The following is a 22,419-nucleotide window of genomic DNA, read 5'->3' on the forward strand; positions in this document are numbered from 1 at the left end:
ATTAAAGGGACACAGTCAGCTTTGGGACCGCACTGACCTGGACACTAGTTTTCTCATTTTGAAAAAAGTTCACCTCAACCTGAAATCAAAGTTCATCTAGAAATCCGCTTTAATCTTCACAGTGTTTTGCTTGATTATCAATCGTTTACTGAATAGCCTGTTTTTGAGTGTACTTTTGCTCGTTCTATGATACTATTTTTATCATATTTGGTTAAAAACAGTATGGATCGCGTCTCTGTGATATGCAAATTGGCTATGAAATGGCATCTAATGCGCATGTGCTCCAGCTGACTGTGTCCCTTTAAACATCTCTTGGAGGCAAATTTTTGTGATGTAGTAATCAAACACTGCTAGGTTTATCTCTTTCCCTCCATCCTTGTGGGCTATTTCCAGTTTCTTTTGTCACATACTTCAGTAAACTTGGTTGACTCTGCACTAAGTGTTTTCTTGCATGCAATCTTCTACCATAATCAGCTGCAATTTATCTTGGATGGTTGTAAGCTAATTAGATAGGCTACATTATACATGTACACAGGTCTCTCTGCTCTGCATCATAACAGAATTAATAACATCCTCTTCAGATTGTCTTTTGAGACAAAGTTCTAATTTACAGGCATGCCACAAAAAAGTATGAAATATTCAAAAATAATCAGTAAGAGATTTGTCTTTTATTGATCTCTGTATGAAATGATTGGAAATTTTTTTAACTATTGAGTATTTATTCACCAAAGAGATTGAAATGTATTTATTATTTTTTAGTTTTTTCCTCTCATTATGCTGAAATAATACTTCATCAATACTGGTAGTAATTATTGTCAAATAATGTTGATATTATGTCTATCTGTAGAGCCTATAGTAGTCTAACAAAATAATTAATTAATATTTCTGCTAGCATCTGATTTCCAGAACTGATATCTTCACTTACATACACATAGTCTGTTCAAGGTGTGAAGAAATTGACTTAGTGTAGGGACAAGGCTGAAATATTTTAAGGCATGGACCATGTGACTTTTGAGGGGGAGGGGTGGGTGATTTTGAAAAAAATATATCTCGCAAACATCCTTGGACCAAAAGAATTTATGCATGATGACTATGGCGGGAAAAAAAAATCACCCACATGTTTCAGTGAGCTAAAAAGAAGCATGTTAAATTGAGAAAAAAATATCATGCATGCACACCAACAAGTCCTAAGAAAAGGATTCCTAGTGCATTGAAAGGGTTAAAAAAATCATGTCTATACCAATCACCCTTGCCCCTCAAAAGTCAAATGGTCTAACCCTTCATAAAAGTAGATTATTAGGCTAAATAGTTGTGGTTTGCCAGTATTTTATGTTCTTTGTGATTTGTAACTCAAGCCTTTCAGTCTGAAGAAATGGTAGGTCATGTTAAAAAAAAATCTCAAAAATTACTGCTTGCTGTTCAAACAAGTTCCACCATTTGAAAGTGCTGTTCAATACCCCTGATTTGAATGGTTACACATGAAGGCTTCTGCATAGATAGTTTAGGTTATTAGGTTTTTGACTGAGAAGGTAATCAATAAAGATCATTTAGGTTATTAGGTTTAACAGGTTCTCATTAGTTACACTGTAATAGTAGGCATTCAATAATATCGTCAAGTGTGTCCAATTTAATTTGTAGAGAGGTGTTTCAATTTGTAGAGGGGTTATAGACTTGCACCTAAATAAAGTTTTTGATTTGATTTGAAGCTTACGTAACGTCAAGTTTGCCACTGGTAGAGGAAGAGTGTCAGTTGCTCACCCCACCCCAACCAGTGAGAAGCAAAGGGTGGTATTGCGACCTATCCTAATGTCATCTGCGATCTAGACAATTTTTCGCGAGCACGGAAAAATCGCCCTGATTGATGTCACAGGTTAATCAAATGTTGTAAAGAAAATGCTGATCGAAAAGAACGTGTTGATCGACCTATACGAGAAATTAAAACAAACAAATTAATTAACTGTCACCGTAAAGTTTCCATGTCCGTATTTTTTTCTTAATTAAAGGAAATGCCCGACATCATGATGAGGATATGGTCCAAGAGATATTCCGCATGTACCGTCCCTGTCGCGCGTTTATAGTACCGCGAGGAGCACGGAGTTGTGGGCTGGTTGTGTGCCACCTCTGGCAAATCAAGCACCACATGCACATGGACATGGTGAGAGACAAAATGCAGCAGCGTCAGCCTTGAACAAGAGAGCAAGCTAGGGGATTCCATATCAGTTATCGTGCATCTTGTTTTAGCTCTTACGAAAGTTCAGTTTTGAAGTTGTCAAAAATGATATATTTCATTTGTTGGCTTTCGTTCATGAAGGTTTGGCTAACCGTAAGTTACTTAAAAAATAAAACTATTCATCCTGGATTAGTGTTAATCGGTTTTTGAACAAACCGGACCCTGATCTCTTTTAATTAAATATTATTTTGTGTACAAGCATCCCAACGCTTTAGTGAACTCTCGTGACACAGTTCTGTCACTTCTTTCCTACCCTATTAGTAATAACTGATATTTCTGAATAAAATTTCAGTATCTGAGGACCTGCCAAGGCTTTCACTTAGCGAAAGTCATCGTTCATTGGAGAGAATATTTATGACAAAACAATATGGAATGGTGTATGTGACGAAAAAGAGCATTCCAGTAGAAAAGTTACTCTCAAACCCCGGTTGTGGGTTGTGCGGCCCGCTTCCCAAAATCCTTACCCTATTTATGACCAAAATCTGCAATTTTCCCTACCCTATTTATGACCTGACTAAAAATTCGATACCCTGTTTATGACAGTTAGCTACAGTTGCCGCTCACACAGTTCCCCTAAACATAAGTTTTGAACGGCTTTTGCTTGTGATCTTATCGATAATGATGTAAAAGTAGCTTCTTCTAAACAACATACCCAATTCAAGACTAGAGCACAAAACCCATACCCTATTTAAGACCAAAATGGCCAAAATCGACACCCTATTTATGACCAAAACGGCTGAAAAACCCTGCCCTTTGGGGCCGTACATACCTATATGGCCCATACAAGGGGTTACCCCCCCCCCCTGACTCAAACCTGAATGCATAGCTCAGCCAGCTTAGAACAACCAGAACCTATCTGACAAGAATCATAATGGGAGAGAATTAACTGGTCGTTGTACAGAGTAAGCCTTTGTAATGAGATTTCAATAAGAGTAAAACATGGATCGGTGTAGGTTTGGGACAAAAATGTACCATGGGGAGGTGGCGCTCTAGAGTGACGCCTGTTAGTAGAACTCTGACATGGGCTAAGGAAAATTAATTGGACTCTGCGATGAATAAAAATAACGTCGTTGCTGGTTTTTAGAGAAGTAAAATAACCGGCGAAAAGGTACTCTTGGTCAAAATCGAATAAGAACATTGGAAGCAAAGATTGAAAAGATATTTGAAAATTAAAGCCTCGAACTACATATCAGAAAACTCCGACGTCAACTCTCAGAGTTGGCTGCCGGAACAACAGGATGTTCCTGGGCACCAGAAGGCAAAAGAAGACCGGGCAGACCACGAACGACCTGGAGGAAGAGCGTAGAGAGAGAGTGGAAGGCGACCGGATGGCAGTAATCAGGGGAGCTGCAACAGTGCCTGCGAGGAACCGAGATGGATGGAGGGCTGTTCTGATTGGCCTTAGCTGTCCTGCGGGGCACGACGAGCATGAGTTAACTTCCATTAACGGTGACCTCGCTGTCGTCATAATCGTCGTCATCATCATCATCATCATCATCACCATTTTTATCACAGCGACCTTCGCCATAGCCATAACCATCATCATCAGCATCTTCATAGTATTTACAACAACAACAACAACAACAACAACAACAACAACAAACAGAACTCAAAACCATTTTCCACGGCAGTTTGCCCCTCAGTCAATTACTATCGGCTATTTCGAATTATTACAAACTGGATCATTGGATAATGCTTTTCGAAAGTTTTCATTGGCTTGGCCATCATGGGTTATGAGCCATTATACCATGCTCTACGAATATGGTAAGCGTACGTGCGATTTTTTTAGGGCGTTTTCATTTATATTTTGGTTAAGTTTTCTATATTTTGGGGGGCGTTTTTAATAAAACAATTATTCCACTCGCGCTTGTTGGATATGAGATGATTATAGCCAACTCATATTCAACGCGCGCTCGTGGCCGTGGAATAATTGTTAGCTATTTTTCTCCCCCGAGATTTCGAGATAGCGATGTTAAACTGTATTGTTTCTTCGTCTAGCTCAGAACAGGTTACAAATTTTGACGATCATTGCCCGAAGATTTTTCTACTTCTAGACGCCGACAAAGGCTACTCTGCCGAGCGATGTTCACAAGTTCTGGATGGGCAGATATAGAACGGATGTGAGAAGTCTTCCTGTCCGTCGGGCCGAGAAAGATCAAGGTTTTACATGTATCTTTTTCCAAGGTGAAGGTCAATTTTTGAAAATTGTAGCAAAGTGGTCAGCTGGAGAGAATACATTGTGCTGCGTTCAAAACAAATATTTTGTATTAGCATCAGACACCAAACAGCACCCCATTTCATCCCTCTACGATCCTTATTCAGGGGACGTAAAGTTTACTTCGATTTCTCTAGTGTCCGGGTAGGCGGTAGCCTGAATTTCAGCTATCTATTTGATTTGCGGGAGTGTGCGAATCGAATAGATGGCGGAGCTTTGTGCACTGGCTCAGGCACCGAGTCAAGACTGGAGACAATAATAGGAAGTAGGTGCGATGTCTGTTTATGAAACTGCGATATTAAAAAACAGCTCTACATGCTAAAGTTATAAGCCTGACATAAATGCAACTCCCAGTTTTTGGTGTGAATTTTGCAAAAAGATAAACAAATCATGGCATAAAAGATCGTTCCACACACAAGTTGGCCCTCTTTCCGGGGTGCGTTTACAAGATAGCTCCACCCACGTCTAGCTGTATGAGCCCGCACATTCTTGCACCTCCGGTTCTTCATATGCAAATGAAGTGCCATTGCAGCCTGACATTCTGGAAGAATTACGTTTTCAATGATGAGCGAGGGAATCTGGCCATATCTCTAGACCTGTTATTTTCGTACACCTCCTGAATTGGTGCTGTTGTGATTGTTAAAATGTCTTGGGGAACAGAACTTTGGGTAAGCGGTCAAAAGCTTGACTGCTCGCTTGACTCTGTCGCAGCTTGCCTTCCTGACTCTAATCCGACACCACTGGAAGTGCACGATATTCCTTATTGGAAGTGAAGAGTTTAATATCTCTCTCACGTTTTCTTTTGGCTTTTAGGACCAGTTTGATCTCATAGCCAACCACACGAATGCTGGAATCGAATTCGTGGATAAGGTAGCAAAGTTCGTGAAGGAAAGATGCGAGATCGAATCGCGATATGCGAAGGAGCTACGGTAAGGCAGGATTTTGGTGGAATTTTAGATAGCGAAATCGAAATCAACCATGCCGTAATACGAACAGCTGGTATATTGTCTATGGAGTATTCCATTTGTTCGTGATGTTTGCGAAGCATTAATGTAGTGTGGAAGTTTTTAGGGCAACTTCGTGTTCTGTGTTTTCGAATTCTGGTTTTCGAATTCTGGTTTTCGAACTGCAACTATTGTTCGATGGTGAGCATGTTTTACACCAGACAGCTGATTGGTGCTATTTATAATCTTAGTTTACGTTCCGTACATGCGTAGTTTTTCTCTAATAATTAACGTAACTACCCTTTAGAAATATTATCCTCAGTGTTTAGCTTGGTTTTATGTTATGTTTACTACTCTGCAGTCTCAAGGGAGCCATGTGTGGTCAGTAGAACGGATTGAAACACAGACTAATTTTAAAGCATGACATGAGCGTATTTTTTAATAGTTTAGCATGACAAATTAATGTTTAAAAGTCATCAGATTTCACTTTTCGACTTCAGCTTGGCCTGGTGTGATTCAAAATCGACTTGCTTTGAAAATCATGTTACAATCTGACAAAACTAAACTTTTGTGAATAAACAGACTGTCATGACAGATTTAAGTGAATCGTAATTTACAACATAGTGTAAAGTGAAATTGTTTGGAATATGAATTTTGTAATTACAAACAACTATGCCAGAAAGACTCCAAATATAAGCTCATGTCTTTCTTTCCTACTTTGTAAAAGAATGGTCATTCAGTCGACTCAGTGAACCTCATTATTTTATACATGTAAGTTACCAGTTTAAGTTAAGTTTATTTCCTCATGTAGCACTTGTTGTTTGATTGTTGCATCACTTACTTACATATAAAATTCAATTTTTTCCCCAAAAGGTAGATCAGTAGGCTTAAGATTGGTGAAGGAGGGTCCAGGGACATGTTCCCTCCAGTGTATCCCTCCAGAAACATTTTTTAAAGCCAAACAAACAAACAAACTCTTGGAAATGTAATCTGAGGCATCAGAAAATGAAATGTTATTACTTCTGGTAAATTATTAAAAAAAAACATTGAGTTTCTGCTAAGTCTGGTGCTCTTTTACTAAACCACTCTGACTAATTATTGGCTATAATAGGGCATTTCTGAGTTACTTTGTGCCTCTGATTCAAAACGGGCCCTCATGCAAAATCTTTCATATGAAAATGAGTTTGATTTACATGAAAATGAACCTCTAGGCAGAACATATTTTCATGTGGATGGTTTCACACGAAGACTCGTTTTCACACGGAGGCAAAAGCCAACTTGGAAATGATCTATTGCACAGTCAGTTGCAGTCATTGTAAAGAGCTAGGGCTTGCGAGTAATTTTCTTAAGACTGATGGTTTTCCAGCATTAGAATGGACACCAAAAGATCCTTTGTTTTGGTCTCTTAGCAGGTATCTGTTGACATATATTTAACCTTTACGAATGAATAGTTAGCTCTCAACAATGACTGTTTTTTCCTGAGTTAACTATACTGAATAGAAAGTCAGTGCAATTTTGAAAACAAAATATTATCATTAACATTTGAAATTGAAAGACTGTATGTTTCACATTCAACTATTGCAATTCATTTTTAATTAGTTTTCACTCTTTTTGAGGCACCAATCAGTAGTGGGTTCAGGTGCTGTTCTGACCACTAGCTGGTGTTGTTCTCAGCAGTTGTGAGTTCAAATTCTTGGCCATGCTTGTAAATAGCCTACTGGTCTGCCTCGTGCCAGTTAGCCATGTTATGTTCATTTGCATTATTTGTTTCCATTGGCCCTGAAAAGCTCCATTAGGGGAGTGGTCAATTAAGATTTTAATTTTATATGTTTATTTATTAATTCATGTCCCTATAAGATCCTTCTTTAGCACAAATGATTTTTTAAGCACAATTGATTATGCAATAGCTAATTTAATTTCCACTGACAGGTTCTCAGTCAGGGCTGAGCACAGGTTGCGCTAAGAGTATTTGCCCTGCCAGCGTCTACATGTATAGTGTATGTTTATCTATGACTTAAACTAACAAAAATCAAATGGTGTCAGTTGTTTTCCCTCTTTTCTATTTTTTTTTCTTTTTTGATGCTGAAGTAATTATAAGACAGCATATACTTGCATGACACTTTATGGTAACTGCTAGAATTGCTTTTTGGAGGAAGGAGAGTGTCACTTTTTCCACAAAAGTTCACCTTTTTTTTCATCTGTTTGGCAGTCAATTCTGTGCTCTGTGCTTGTTCTCATGAACTCATTGATGACTAAGGAAAAGGAGAGAAAGACTAATACTGAAGTTTATTGATTTTCTAAATCTGTTGTCCAACTAACAATGTGACATACATGTACCTTGGGTCAACCATACACCTCAGATTTAGCAAGTATTTTAATTATTGGTGATTGATACCCACTGTGTTTTGTACATTGTACATAAGGACTGGACCAATTGACTTTTGAGGGTGGGGTTATGAGGATTTGGTATTTTGTTTACTTGAGACATGCTTGTGCATGATATCTATATTCCTATTCTTAACTCTCAGAAAACTAATGGAATTTTTTAACTCTTATTATTCGTAGTATGTTTGAAATTGTAAGTCCAGTTTATTATTTGTAACCATTTTTAATAGTAACTTAATTAAGTATTTTATTGTAAATAATATCGTATTTTAGCATTTTATTGTAAATAATATATTTTTAGCATTCTAATTATTTCAAGCTGAGGGCCCCAAGTTTATCAGTAGCTTAAGTTACTGTCACGGGTCACCCTCATTAAATAAAGTCTTTCACTTCACTTCACTTCACTCCTGTGTAGCATGCTTATTTTTGGTTCACTGAGGTGCATGAAATTTTTTGGCAGTGGTAGTGTGCATTAATTTTTTTTGGTACAAGTATGCTTGCAGGATATTTTTTCAAATCCCCCTCCCCTCCTTAAAAGTTAAATGGTCCACCCCTAATAAGCATTTGAACTGGGTGAGTACACACAAAAACAATTGATATATTGTACCTTGTGCTTGCGTTCACTTGTTAAAATCAATTTTCTCTTGTTACTTCATAGAAAATTAGCCAAGACATATAACCCAAAGAGAAAGGAGGAAGAACATGTGTAAGTTAATTGTTCATGATTCCAGAGTGAAGACTCTCAAATAATCATCCAAAGGCTTTTGATCAATAAATTTGCAAACATTTTTATCATGGATTGTGAACAGGCTTTCTTGATAAGAGTTTCTTAGTTCTGAATTATCAAGAACATACTTCTCTTTCATTTCCTGTAAGTGTAAAAATGATTAGTAATGATCCATACTGAAAATTATAGACTATGAAAAGTTTCCTCACAAGGCAAAAAGAATTTGGCAAGCAAAGCAAGCCGACAAGTGTGAACAAACTTAGGTGAGCAAAGCAAGCTGCACATGGTTGAAGCCTGTATGTTTTTCATTTGATTCGCAAACTCTTCCAAAACCAGTTGGGAGAATGCCAAAAACACACTGCTTCCTAGCCACAATTTCCACGTATAGCTTCTGCAATGTTTCAAACCAGGGACATGAGATAAATCTTGTAGTGAATTCCCCGTGCAACACATGTAAACAGAGCATTACATGTGGGGTCTTGGCAAAAATAATTATTATAAAAAATTTGCAAGCCATCGTCAAGATCTCTCAATGTTCATCTCTAGGCTGTCAACAGTCAGTGATATAACAATCATATCACAATACCAGATTCTGGTATCAAATTGGATTGGCAGCATCACAAGAATGTCTACATGCTCCCACACCAATTCTACCTCCCCAGATCACTCTCAGTTACCTTTGCCCACCTTTTTTTTCTTCACCCATAACCCAATCAGGAGACTCTTCACAGGCTAGAAAAATCTCACCAGAGAAACCAAAAACTGTGGCTTACAATGTTGTAATAGCCCGTACTGAAAAGTCACAATAATTGCAAATAGCCAATAAGAGAACTCAATTTATCCTCAAGAGTAGTGTTTGCCTAAAGGGCCTCTATCACAACAATGTGCTAATACATAAAGCACTTTGACTGATATTGAAAGTTGTTTAACCTACATGTATAGGAATTGTACAGTTCAGTAGCATGTGCCACCCTAGATAATTTGCAGTTTTCTCATTTCTTGATTAATACCTGTGCTATGACCATCACAGTTGTCGCAAGACATATGAAGAGGATTTTCTTCACTGAAGCCAACTTTGAAGATTGGACCATTGGACGGTCCAAAAACTCAAGTCAAGCATGCAAAAGAGTGTAGCAGGTCTTATAAATGCAAAATGATGGTATTTACTGAATGATTATATATGTATGTTATAATTTCCAGATTTTCATTCCAAAAAGCTTTCATTGGTGTAGTGAAAGAGACAGATGATTTAGCTGGTCAACATGAGCTGATATCAGAGAGTTTAATGGAAAAAATATGGAAGGATTTGCATTTACTACACACTGAACTTAAGACTGACAGACGAAAGGTACATGTATGTTTTATATGGATGGCAAAACTTTCCAAAGTATTCGACAACTCTCCAGGTAGTAATAATACTTAAAGACATTGCACTTTATCATATAAACACCAGTGAGATACCAGGTGAGCTTTCTCACAAAAAGACAATAGTTATTCTAGTCCACAATTGAAAATGACATGTTGTCTTTGCAAGTGAAAAGATCACCCTTGTTATGGCTAGTCATAAATCATGCCTTTTGTTGTGAAGTGGTTTTATTATTGGTGTTTATATAATAAATAGAACATTACATGGTCGCTTGGAGATAGGAAATTTCTCTTCTTATGTTGAAAAATATTTCACAAGTAAGTGCAGCAAACTTGTGAAATTTTTTTCAACACTTGAAGAAAAATTTGATATCTCTGTGCAGCCATGTAATATCCTCTATATAATACATATTTGTGAAAAAGTAAAGGTAGCTCTGAACCCCTTCTGTAGACTTGAAACACCAGAGAAAGTTTTATTATGCTAGTTAAATAGTCACCAATCCTGTGAGCACCTAAAGCTAATTTTAAATTGACCATGGGATAATGGTTATGACAGGAGATTTTGTCAGTAGAATCTGTTAGTTCCTGTGATGTTACCAAATGATGCCTTTCCTAAATTTCCGCTTTCCGCTTTTTCTTTGATTACGGACAGTCTGAACTAGTTAGTTTTTGTGATGCATAGTTTACATGTGAGAAACATATGATCCATTATCTGTGATAGTGTTAGACATCATAATCTGCACATTGCTGTAGTTTTACACTACCTAAGGCCATACTCTCATGGCAGACCATTTGCTGAAAGTACGTACAGACTTTACAGTTTTGATTAGATAACTGGCAACACCAGCATATGTACCTGATCATACCTTTTCAGTACACTTTAGCGACATATCAGTGGAATTGGTTGAATTATGGTTTGTATTTTGGTGAGTTTGGTCGAGCCAAACTTGGACCAAACATGGCAAAGTCAAATAAACCTGATATGTAGCTCTGAAGTGAACCATGAAAGGGGTGATTAGGTACTTACCATATCCAAGTGTGGCCATAAATCTGGCCATATGAGTACTTGATATTGCAGGATATCAGGACAGTAGAAAAGTCTGACTGTCTTACTGTGAATTTTGGCCCTCTGTAATAAAACATAAGATGTAAGCATAATGATTTGCTTCTCATGATTATTTCAGCATCTGTCTGAGGGTAAGAGAGTTCAAGAACTCTTAGAACAATCAATGAAAGCTTTAGAAAATGTAAGTACATTGATAAACTAGGTTAAGCACAACAGATTTAAAGTTGCAGTATGATGAACTCAAAACATTACAGAAACATTAAGTTAGTTAGAAGTTAGTGGTATCACTTGTAAATGATAAGGTCTGTTGGTCTTCTAGTGTTATTTTTTACTGAACCAATGTCTGGTTAATTTAGAAATACAGAACTCTTTTAAGAGGATATTTCCAGGACTACAAAAATTGTCTGGATTTTTTAACCATTGTGTTCTCTTTTATTGAACAAAAACTGTGGTTCAAGATCCATAACAGGTCCAATTGACTTGCATTCATCCACTCTCACAAGTATATTGATGGAGTAGTGGTAACATTTTATCAAGGATTTTGTTTGTATTTATTAAAGGTCAAATGTTATTATCCCTTATGCACTACTGAGTTTATTTAGCTAGATCCACAATTTAGTTTCTGCTAGAGACTGATGAATGATGAACAGTGCACCAGGAAATTACATTCTCATCACCAAATATTTTGAATTAACTTGAACTAATATAGTAAAGATTCACTAAACATTGTGCTTTTGTTTCTCTTAGAGTAAGAGATCTTTTATGAAGGCAAGTGAAGAAGCTGAGCAAGCATTGCAAGCATTCCAGAAAGCAGATCAAGACATGGCTAACTCTAGATTACAGATTGAAAAGGTAACCTGCTGTATAAAGGCAATGCTATATTAGGGTTAACATAACAATCATTATTTTCATGTTATCTGTAAAACTTCAAAAGTTTGATGACTTGATAAAAGATACCACAAAAATTAGTTTGGGCAAAAAAATTAAATATGAATCCATTTCAAGTAAATAGTAGTTTAGATGCAATGCTTTTTAGTGGTGTACCATGGAATACCCCACAAGTCACTTGTATTTTATTGGTATACACATGAGCCTTAAGCTGAGTGTGTTTACCAAGAAAATACAAGCGACAAGTGGGATATTCCATGGTATAATATGAGAGAGAGCATTGCATAAATATTTTATACCATGCCATAGGAAAAACAGTGCCAACGCAGTCGATGCAACATATGCACGGCACATGACAGGAAGGCTGGATTTAATACTGTCAAATATGCAATGACTTTCCCGTATTCTGATTGGCTGTGTTTTCTGTGGCATGGTATAAAATTAGGTATTAAGACTGGCTTAATCCACAACACTGACTTTGCTGTAGTGTGATATTCAATCTCCAAAATTTGTTTTTAGCAAAGTTACCAAACTGTTCATACATTGGCTCTTATGCCCATTGACTTGAGAAATTGATTGTAATCATGGGGTAATGATGTGGCAGAATAGTTTGGGTGTCTGTTTTTGTGCCTGAAAATCACAGTAAACAGTTGCTCCCATGTAGGCAATAAAATTCACTGGCAAGGAAAGCTCTGAATATCCATCCCAATTTAACTAACGACCTGTTGTTCTTTTAGTACAAAAATATATCAGTAGAGAAAGGCCAGGCATTGGAGAGAGCTAGGGAAGAATACAGGAATCAACTGGAGCAGACAAACAGCAAGCAAACCTTGCATTACAGCAATGAGATGCCAGCAGTGTTTAATGTATGTATCAAACCAGTACTTTTTTTTGTCAGCTACAGAGACATCTAACTAGGGTTGTCGCATAGGGTTGTGGGGCAACATAGTTGCTTTCTCAGTGCCTCTCTCTCTACCCAGGAGGATAACTGGGTACCAGAGAATTTATAGGTTAGCCTGATAGAATGCTTTGGAGTAACTAGTAATGGGATGGCATCTCTGCCAAGGGCTGGCAGTACACCTAACTATGGTAGGTACACACTTGAGGGTGATTAGGGTAAGTTAACTGCCATGTAGTAAGTTTGAAGGCAAAATGTCGACATCAGCCCTTCATCAAGCTACAGTAACGCTGAAAACGTATGCTCCATTAACTCACTACTGACGGTAGTTGACTTACTATACCTTTATCAGCTTATATGCTTATAAATAGTTGAGAGTTTTACTAGTGTGCCAAGGTGGCACAAGAAGTGAGCTACTTTTAAAAGCAATACGATGGCTTCTCAATTCTGTAACATTCATCCACCTGCTGCCTTACTTTTATTACCTAGCTTATTTTTCTGTTTGTTTAAATTCCTAAACCTCCAGGAACTACAGAAAATGGATGAACGGAGAATACAGAAAACAGGCGAACTTCTAGAGGAGTATTCTAACGTAGAGACCAAAGTTATGCCTATAATACAAAAATGCCTGGATAACATTAAGGACAATGGAAAGTCCGTCAATCCACCACAGGTATTGTGAAAAGGCCATAATTTCCAGTTGCCTTTTGCCTCTGTCTCAAAACAAGACCACATGCAAAACCAGGAGCCATAATCGGGGACGGAGACCGTAAGCGCGCGCCATTTCTAGTATTGGGGTTGTCCCCATGATATGGGACAATAATCCTATTTTTAGAACAAATTGCGCCATCGCCTAAGGCACACGCGCGTACATGCTGCGAGAATTTTTGCGGATGTCGCGCGGGGGAAATGGCGTCGGAAATTCCCGAAATTTTTCATGTTTTTGGCCCACAACTCAATGCGTTTACGTCTGTTGGAATTTTTCTTAAGTATTTTCGTCGTAAGCTGCTCCAGTTTGAGTGAAGTAAGACAGTGTCGAATTTAGGTATGTTCCACTTCAAGCTTATATATATCGCTGACCAAGTTGTGTTCCGACGGATGCTTCTTTTACATGAGCTGTACATCACTCCACTTTAAATTTCACATATGCTGAAGATTAACAGCTTTTCCATTACACAGCAAAAAACCAACTGGATATATTTAGATATAGCGGAGCTTTAGGACTTCATAGTTTCCTAGCTCCTCTTGCCACACGCTTGCGAGCAATTTGCCAGTCTATCGCGACTGAAAAGTAAAACAAAATAATTGCTAGTTTGGTCAGTTTGAGTTTCGCCTGAATTGTAAGCAACGCTTGCTGTTTCATCAAGGCCCAATAACTTTATGTCCGTAGATACTGCTCAGTTTTATTCGTGTAAAAATCCAGTAAATTCTCTGTTGTCGATGAATGAGAGCGCCCGCCGATGCTTGTATTGTACAGTCAGTAAACATGACAAATTGTACTTGCGCCGCACTTTCGTGTGAAAACGTACATCGAACTCAAACAATAACCCTATAGTTTTAAATATGTTTAAGATTGATAAATGTTTGAGAACATATTAAAAGCTTAGCTGAAAATATGTGAATAAAGCAGAAATAATCAGCAAAGTTACGTTGACGCTTTCTTTAATCAACTTCGAAAAACGATTTCGATTTTGTTGATCGAGTTATCAAAACTCCTTGTTTATTTTCATTTCCGCAGTGTAAAACTTCACTATGCTTATGTTGAAGAAACACACATGATGTTAGTAGCATTTTTTGCGTTCGTGAATTTTGTTGCAGCATCTCAGCACAAAAGATAACGAAAGAAATCTTTGTCAAGATTTGTTGACAATTGAAAACACCGACTCGGACTTGAAAGTGCACGAGCTGCACTATGCAGATGAGCTAATTAATTGTACGCGTCAGACTTTCCTTTCAAAAACTTTTGCAAACTCACCAAACAAGCAGAAACAATAAGAAACCATCAAAACAGGTTTTTGGTTATGATTAACCTTGTCTGAGATACTCACAAATTAACTCGATACCAGAGTAGAGAGTTTTCTTGCTATATTCTTAAGTCAGAACAAACGCTAAAACATACGCGTAAGCTTACAACTAGCGCGACCAGATCTTATTATTCATTTCCAGCGCGAGATTGAAGTCTTGTTTTCGACCCTGGAAAACCCACCTTTTCCGTTAGCTCAGAGCATAAAACTACATATAAGCGCCCTGGTTCGTATTCCCTGCCTTATTCCCTGCCATCGCTGTGAAAAATACGCAAGATAATCTCTCAAGGTCTCTCAACTCTCACTATTTGATCACGCAACGTGACAACATCCACGCGAGAGCCCCCGACATGTGCGTGGATCCGCGCGGATATAAGACGTCAGGATGGCGCAATTTGTTCTAAAAATAGAAAAATTGTCCCATATCATAGGTGCGCGCGGATCCCAAGACTTACGGTCTCCGTCCCCGATTATGGCTCCTTGCAAAACTTTTGATTTAACGTTCGGTTGATATGTGTTGAAAATGAATGTGAAGGAGAAAAACGTTTTCGTTTGAATGGTTCTTCACAGACTCATTTTGACACAAAAAGGTAAAATGGAAGAAAACAGTATGCAGCCTGTGATAAACTAGTCTCGTTCGCAGCCACTCAGGCCGAGGTCGCGCAAAGGGATGGGGGGCATTGTGTGACTGCCCTGAGTGACTGCGAAGGAGACCAGTGATACCCAGGTTTATTACAGCTCCACGAGTGGGCAAGACGGACCAAATCCTGTGCTGTGATTGGCTACTCAGGCAGGCAAGGTGGGGCTACCTTGTCCGCCTGGCATGGCCATCTGCATCACCCAAGAATTTGACATACTGTAGGCCATAGTGAGAAATCCTTTTTTGATCAAGCTTGTTCGGTTATGAAAACTGGATATTGGCATCAATATTCTTTTTTTTTTTTGCGTGAGATGCAAATGAGGTCCATAAGTTTGCGCGAAAAAGAACAGATCTTAGCCAATATCAATAACCAGTAAATCTAGATAGCTACATATCTAGCAGCAGGTTGTCGTGGCACCCTGACAAAGTACAGGGGGTTTTTAATTGACAATATTTGATGTCACGTCATGCTGTAGAAACTTGATTCTTAAAACGCCAATGGTAAAAAAACGAATGAGTTATAGTCTGTAGTGCCACATAAGTGCGCTCTACTTTCCTCTGTACATGAAGGCCAGAAAAGTTATTCAGTCCCATGCTCAGAAACTGAAGTTTAATCTCAAAATTTGCTATTACAGGACAGTAAACTTCTGTGTGAACAGAATAAAACAGCTTACCAGCCGCCCAGTGATATTCAATTTGAGGAGTATGGCAGTAAGGCGCAGACACTGACAAGACAACCTGTGAGCGTGGAAAAAGTCAAGAAGAAGAAAGGTGGTGGTGGGTTTTTCAGTAAAAAAGCGAAAAAAGTAAGTATGAAATAAAGTGAAAATAAATAAATAAGTTCTATTAGGTGTCAAATGTACTTAGCACTGTTGTGCTAATTAGGGACACTGTAAATAAATGAACAAATATTGCAAATAGAACATAAACTATTAAGAATCCCAACTGGTGGGAGGCTGACCTATTGGATATTTTCACGACGCGGTCGAGGAGTTGAACTCGGGACTACCGAGAACAAATCGAAATAGCGGTAGGGAGGAGGATTTGAACCAGGGACCTCCAGATTTCAAATCCAGCGCCCTAAACCATTCGGTTACACCGCCTCCGCCTCCGCCTTCGCCTCCGCGTTGCTATTCAAGGGATGCAATTGGCGCGCGTGATAAATGTTATAAAGGTGAGGCAATGCAGTCCCCAAGTCCTTAAAAAGCTCAAGTCCTTCTTCTTCGCTCCGAAATGTTCAGATGAGATCGCCAAACGCCAAACGCCAAATTCCTCCATGCATGTATTGAGCTGGAACTACGGTGACTGAAGAAGAGCAGTAAAACTGCCCGAGACATCGCGTTTTAAAAACATTTAACCTCAGAAGAGTCCTGTGTACGACATGATTTACTTTATTTGTTTTATATGTGAACATGAGAGCCAGAGAGGGTCTGAAAGTTTCAGAAAATTTGTCTCGAAGTTCGTCAAAAATACTGCGCTGCACGCCGTATTTTCAACTCTCTTCTCGGTGTTTGGAAATGTGATCAAACACGGTCTTTCGTGTTTGTTCTTACTCATTATGGTACCCAAATTCAGAATTAGCAAACCAGAAGCCAAGTCACTGACCTGATATGGTTACGATGGGTATCAAGGTCACTTGGCCAAATTTGGCCTATTTTTGGGTACAGTAAATACCTTGGCATGCCTCAGTGGCATACCAGTCTCGTTTGGTCTTTCCATGGGTATTTCGGCTCGACTACTTCTCATCAAAATACGAACCGTTGCTTGACTAATCACTCGAGTGGTGGTGGGAAATATAAGGTTAACTGCGTACATACGGCTGATTTTAACACGTTATCACTTCAGCATGGTGAAGCTGGGTTAGACGGCAATGATCAAACGTTAACACCAGGACAGAAGATTCGAACGTCTAAAAAGAAAGTACAACAGTTAGAGTCACAAGTGGCGCAGCTAAAGAACTCCAGGTAATTTGTTGAGCAAACTCTGTAGAATGTCATTTTTTTTTCATAGCTGAGAGGAAGCCAAGCCAATTAAGGTTGTCGATATTGTAATTCGTTTCCTTCATCTTCGCCACCTTTTATAGACTGCAAAACAGTCTTACTTTTTGCGAACGTGAGCGACGCGGGCGGTATTCGAACGAAAGGTCTGGAGAGAGTGTAGAAACGGCGCGGGAGGCTGGGGAGAGACACACCGGGTGTGAGGCTCGCGCGCTTCACGGGCGAGGATCACGCTTACGGCGCTTTGCGCCGTCCGAATAGGGAAGAAAAAACGACTGTTTTGCAGTCTACACCTTTTAATGTGTTCCTCTTATTTGTCGAGTTGTCCGTCTTGTCTGTGAACTCTTGTCACTGTTGTTGAATTTCTGTGAACTGAGCGGTTAAAACCGCTCAAAACGAGGCTGAGAACACATGGTAAAAATCTGCGTGGTACGAGCTTTAATTACGAGACAAAGTCACAACAACAACAACAATCCTTTATTTAGACACGATTCTGTTTAAAACAGCAGGTTTGTTTGTGGGATCGTGTATCTAGCTAAAACTTTAAGAAAACATAAGTACAGTGGAATCCCGCCTTACGGCCACCCCGTTAATACGGCCACCTTGTTATTACGACCACTTTATTCTGGCCCGAAAAAATACTTAGTCTGTCATTTTCTTATTTACAGAACCCCTTTAATACGGCCACCCCGTTAATACCGCCAGATTTTTGTGGCCCCTTGGTGACCGGATTAACGGGGTTTCACTGTATGTGTAGTAATAATAATAATTATATTACGTATTCATTCACATTATCATTATTCACATTATCACAGTATTCACGTTCATATTGTGTTGCAGGGAAGGTATGGAGAAAATGGTGGACGTGTACAGGCAGAACCCGTCCCTTGGTGACCCAAACACCATTGAACAACAGCTGAGTGAAAATGCTAAAGAACTGGATACTCTTAATGTAGACTTATACAAATACCAGGTAAGATACTGCGAATAGACTTAATACATTTTAGAGAGGAAGCCACACCAGCCCTAGGTGGTTTTCGTGCAGGTCCTCTATCCTGGTCCAATTGGAATTTGGAAATGTTGGTTTTTCAGAGGGAGGAAAACCAGAGAACCCACAGAAAAACCCTCGGAGCAAGGCGAGAATCAACAACAAACTCTACCCACATATGGCACCGGGCCGGAATTGAACCCGGGCCACATTGGTGGGAGGCGAACGCTCTTACCACTACTTTCCTTAAGGATATAAGAATCAACTTTTGTGAAATTCACTTAGTAACAAGATATTCCTTTTACCTCTTTTGCATGTCTTCTTTACAGTGCTACCTAGCAGCCTTGGAGAACAGGGACACCCCTCCAGCTCCTGAAGTGTACTCAAAGGCAAGCAAGGTCCAACCACCCCCAGCGCCGACTGGAGACTTTTCTGATGAGACCCCTGCCGCAGCTCCTGCCCCAGCCCCTGCTGTAGGTTCAGTCCCACCAGCACCTGCCCCTCCGCCGGCTTTGCTAGTGCCACCTGCTGAGGAGCCTGATGACGAGGAGTTTGAAGAAGAAGAGCTTCAATGTAAAGTAATTTATGATTTCCAAGGTAATACCCTTCTTCATTTTTCTCTGTTTTTACTTTTTCTGTTTAAGGACTGTGTAACGACCTTATCTCTTGGAATTCGTGGAATTTTGCATTTCCCCTCACTAGAATTAATTCGGGGTGGTGTTCCTTGTACAGGCTACGTTAAAATGTGATCATTAAGCACGTAATGTCTGGTCCCAAGGGAAGCAGAGAGTTTTGTTTCCCGAGACCTTGATCATGAAGGGTCGAGAGGAAACAAATCTCACTGTTTCCCGTTCGAGCAATCATTTAGTGTTTTATTATACTTTCTTACTAAAAAAACAGAAATAACTGCGAAAAATAATTTGCTTGACGTGGCTGGCACACAATTTGCCGCGGTTTCAAGGAGCACGACCTGATCACGTGCGAGTCAAAAGTTCAAGTAGTTGTTTTCCTAGGGGGTTAGTGAGTTTTGTTCGCCCTAGGGAGTTGGTGAGGTTTTACCCATGACACGTGACAGGTTCTCCTCCAATCGGAAAACGTATTTGAGTCGGGGATATAGCAATGCTAATTGACGAAGAAAATGACCAATGTGAGCACGCGTGACATTCAGCAACTAAGCTGAACATGTATCACTGTTATTTTCCCAGCAACCAACGACGGTGAACTGTCAGTGAGTGAAGGAGAAGAGCTTGTAGTTCTGGAGCAAGATTACGATAACAGTGGCTGGACGAAAGTTTTAAAGGACGATGACGAAGGCTATGTTCCTTCAGCTTATATTGAATTGATAATGTAGAGACCCTATGTATCGCGAATATCAAATGTAATTGAACTATGCTGTCCAATCAAGGAATTCCTGTATGTTCAGAAGAAAGCCAAGTTGAACGAGGCCGTACTCTCGTTACTTGATTAGGCTCGGTTCAACCGTCGCGCTATTAGCTGCTACTGTCGTGTCCAACTTAAATTGAAATAATGGATTTAAGTTCTACTTGAGCCCAACTATAGGTCAAGGTTTCAATCAACTTCGAGCGGAGTCAGCCGACTTCGGCGTGATGTAGATTCAAATGTCAAGGCACACTAATGCTAATTTGCCTGCTAATTTGGATTTTTGACGATCAGAATGTATTGCTTTCTAGAAGAAAGATAAAAGTATGACAATCGAGTTGTACACGGCGATAGCGCGACGGTTGAACCCGCTTTAACAGACAGTACTTTGGGCTGTTTAATTTGAGGATGTGTTGGAGAGTTTCTTGACGTACTGTATATAGACGTGTCTCTTTGCGCGCTCACTCTTGCTTCGCCCTGAATATTTCCATCCAAGATCAGATTCCACCGGAAAAAATCCCGCACTGATGATGACGTGTTCTGCAGAGATCCTTACGGAGTCTATGATTGGTTGTTGCCTGGTTTGAATTTTTTCGCGAAAATATATATCTGTGTCCTCAGTTTGGAATAACACTGAGTCGTCACTTTTGAGCGCTCAAAGAGAGGCTGTTAACTCAAGGAATGGCCTGAATGGAATGTTACGCGTGCAATATAATTATTCACTGAAATCCTCTATTTAGGGGCGGGGAGTGTGAGAGAATGATGTTGAATTGCAGGAGTAATAAGAAAAACCCTTGGTTGGATTTCACATTTAAATTTCTTGAAAAAAGACAATTGAAAAGGAACAAAATCTAGTGTTTTTTTTTTCGGTGATTTTGAGCCGCACGCACGCGCCCTGTGACTCCGAAAGAGAACGACGTTGCAGAGTTTTATCATGTCGTGTGATGACGCCCGTTCTGTGAAGGGTTTACGCATAGGCTCGATTACCAACCGCTGTTCGGGAAAGGAGCCCTCGCTCCTCTCCTCCCGGGGAGGAACGTCGACCAGACTCGAGTGTGCGGCGGAAATCGAGCCTCTGTTATATGACGATCCTCAAAAACGACTTTGACGGCGGCTATAATTAACAAGAATATTTTATTTCCATGTCACCAATGAGTAGTTTTAGATATATTGTTAAATTTAGTTGGTGTAGTAATCTAGTATTGGCATTGTGTTTAATCTTACGTTCAGTATTAGTCTTGTCTGCCCAGTTAGCCGGATAGCCCGGAATAAATCCTGACCCCGGCCGTAGGGTTGAAGAGGACATTTCAGGCCACCGCTTAGTTTAGTATTCAGGGAATAGGTTACTTTCGACATATTAAAATTCAGCTTGTTAGTGAGGCCTAGAGGACACAAACAAAAGAAATGAATAAACTTGTCATTCAGTTCCCTTTGTTTGTGTTCTCTAAGTTTCACTGCCAAGCTGAATTTTAATGTATCGAAAACAGTCTATTACTTCTAGAGATTTTATTTCATTGCCTGAATCCCCACCAAGGCTACTTCGCATGTTTTGAAAAAAATACCACGAAATTCAAGGCTATTTTCCGCACTGGTGAAACCTACTCGCTCGGGTTATCACCAGGTATGCGTCAATATGAAAATAAAGTTGAAAAATATCAGTTTTGTAACCAGATAACCTGAGTATAAGTGAAATTATGTTACAGCAAATTATTTTGTAGTTTGGTTCTTGTGTTTGATTTTGTTTGGTAAATTTGTTTTACCGAGAAAAAAGGAGAATTTTTTTTAAAGAAGACTTTCAAGGAAGAACGAAGAACGGCGGCATATTTCACTGCGAGAATAGAAATACACTAGAGAATATAGTGTTAGCTAGGCGTAATGGTCGAAGGATGACCATCTAATTGCAAAAGTAATTAAAATTCACACAGAAAGTATGTGATGTGTGTTGTTATCGACCAGAATATTAAATTCCGCTTTTCCCTTTCTTTGACTCGTAGTGGCTAATGATTGTATGCATTGCATTCAAGAACGAGAGGACCGGCTTGAAGGTGATTGTAGGTGTACGATTACAAAGCCTCAATCTGCGAAATCGGAGGATGGAGCTAGCTGGTGGAGGCGGCCTCGTATAATTCAGTTAAAATTCCACTAACGACCACCTCTCTACGACGGCCACTTTTTCTGGTCCCGGCGGATACTCCTTGCATTCACTCTTAAGGTGGTATGGTAACCTCAAATGGACCCAAAAGTTTGTTTGAATATGGTGAAGAAAGATCAATTGTGTGCTATTGCACTCAAGAAGAGAAATTAAATTTCTAGAGTTTTACTCAAAATGGTTGCTATGGAAACCAACCATAGCCTTTTGAAGTAGTGTTTTATAGTATTGACGCCAACACTTCTGCTCTTTTACAAAACAAGAATTGACTGTCAAATAAGCATATCATGTAAGTTTCTGTTTTGTTCTGTGCAATGAACCTAAGTTTTGACAGTTAACTCTTATTTTCAATGCTTTTTACAGCTTTATTTGGAAATAACCCTATTTTTTACCACACCCAGTGGACAAATCATCTCATGTCACGTGACAGATCTTAAAATGTTACGATTTTTTGGGTCTATATCATCGCGACACTATTGGTCTTTGATCAGCCCAAGTTTCGGGAATTCTACTTAAAAACCTT

At 39.2% G+C, this 22,419-nt stretch overlaps 1 protein-coding gene across 1 annotated transcript; it reads left to right on the forward strand.

Moving 5' to 3' along the window:
- Window positions 1-4,947: 4,947 nt before the first annotated feature.
- On the forward strand, window positions 4,948-22,025 carry LOC145489532 (cdc42-interacting protein 4 homolog). Its single transcript, XM_081468518.1, has 13 exons — window positions 4,948-5,113; window positions 5,259-5,374; window positions 8,433-8,480; window positions 9,702-9,849; window positions 11,051-11,113; window positions 11,680-11,784; window positions 12,558-12,686; window positions 13,245-13,391; window positions 16,018-16,188; window positions 17,228-17,346; window positions 18,220-18,352; window positions 18,697-18,964; window positions 19,573-22,025. Exons 1-13 carry the CDS (start codon window positions 5,090-5,092, stop codon window positions 19,716-19,718), a joined length of 1,617 nt encoding a protein of 538 aa, XP_081324644.1. The 5' UTR covers window positions 4,948-5,089; the 3' UTR covers window positions 19,719-22,025.
- Window positions 22,026-22,419: the final 394 nt, after the last annotated feature.

The sequence above is a fragment of the Orbicella franksi genome, chromosome 1, assembly GCF_964199315.1.
Source record: "Orbicella franksi chromosome 1, jaOrbFran1.1, whole genome shotgun sequence".
NCBI lineage: Eukaryota > Metazoa > Cnidaria > Anthozoa > Scleractinia > Merulinidae > Orbicella > Orbicella franksi.

Bases quoted from the DNA above. Each gene is read 5' to 3' on its own strand.
- LOC145489532 (XM_081468518.1), top strand. From the start codon at position 5,090: ATGTCTTGGGGAACAGAACTTTGG. The intron at 5,375-8,432 runs GTAAGGCAGGAT...GTTACTTCATAG, and splicing joins CGATATGCGAAGGAGCTACG to AAAATTAGCCAAGACATATA. The intron at 12,687-13,244 runs GTATGTATCAAA...CTAAACCTCCAG, and splicing joins AGATGCCAGCAGTGTTTAAT to GAACTACAGAAAATGGATGA.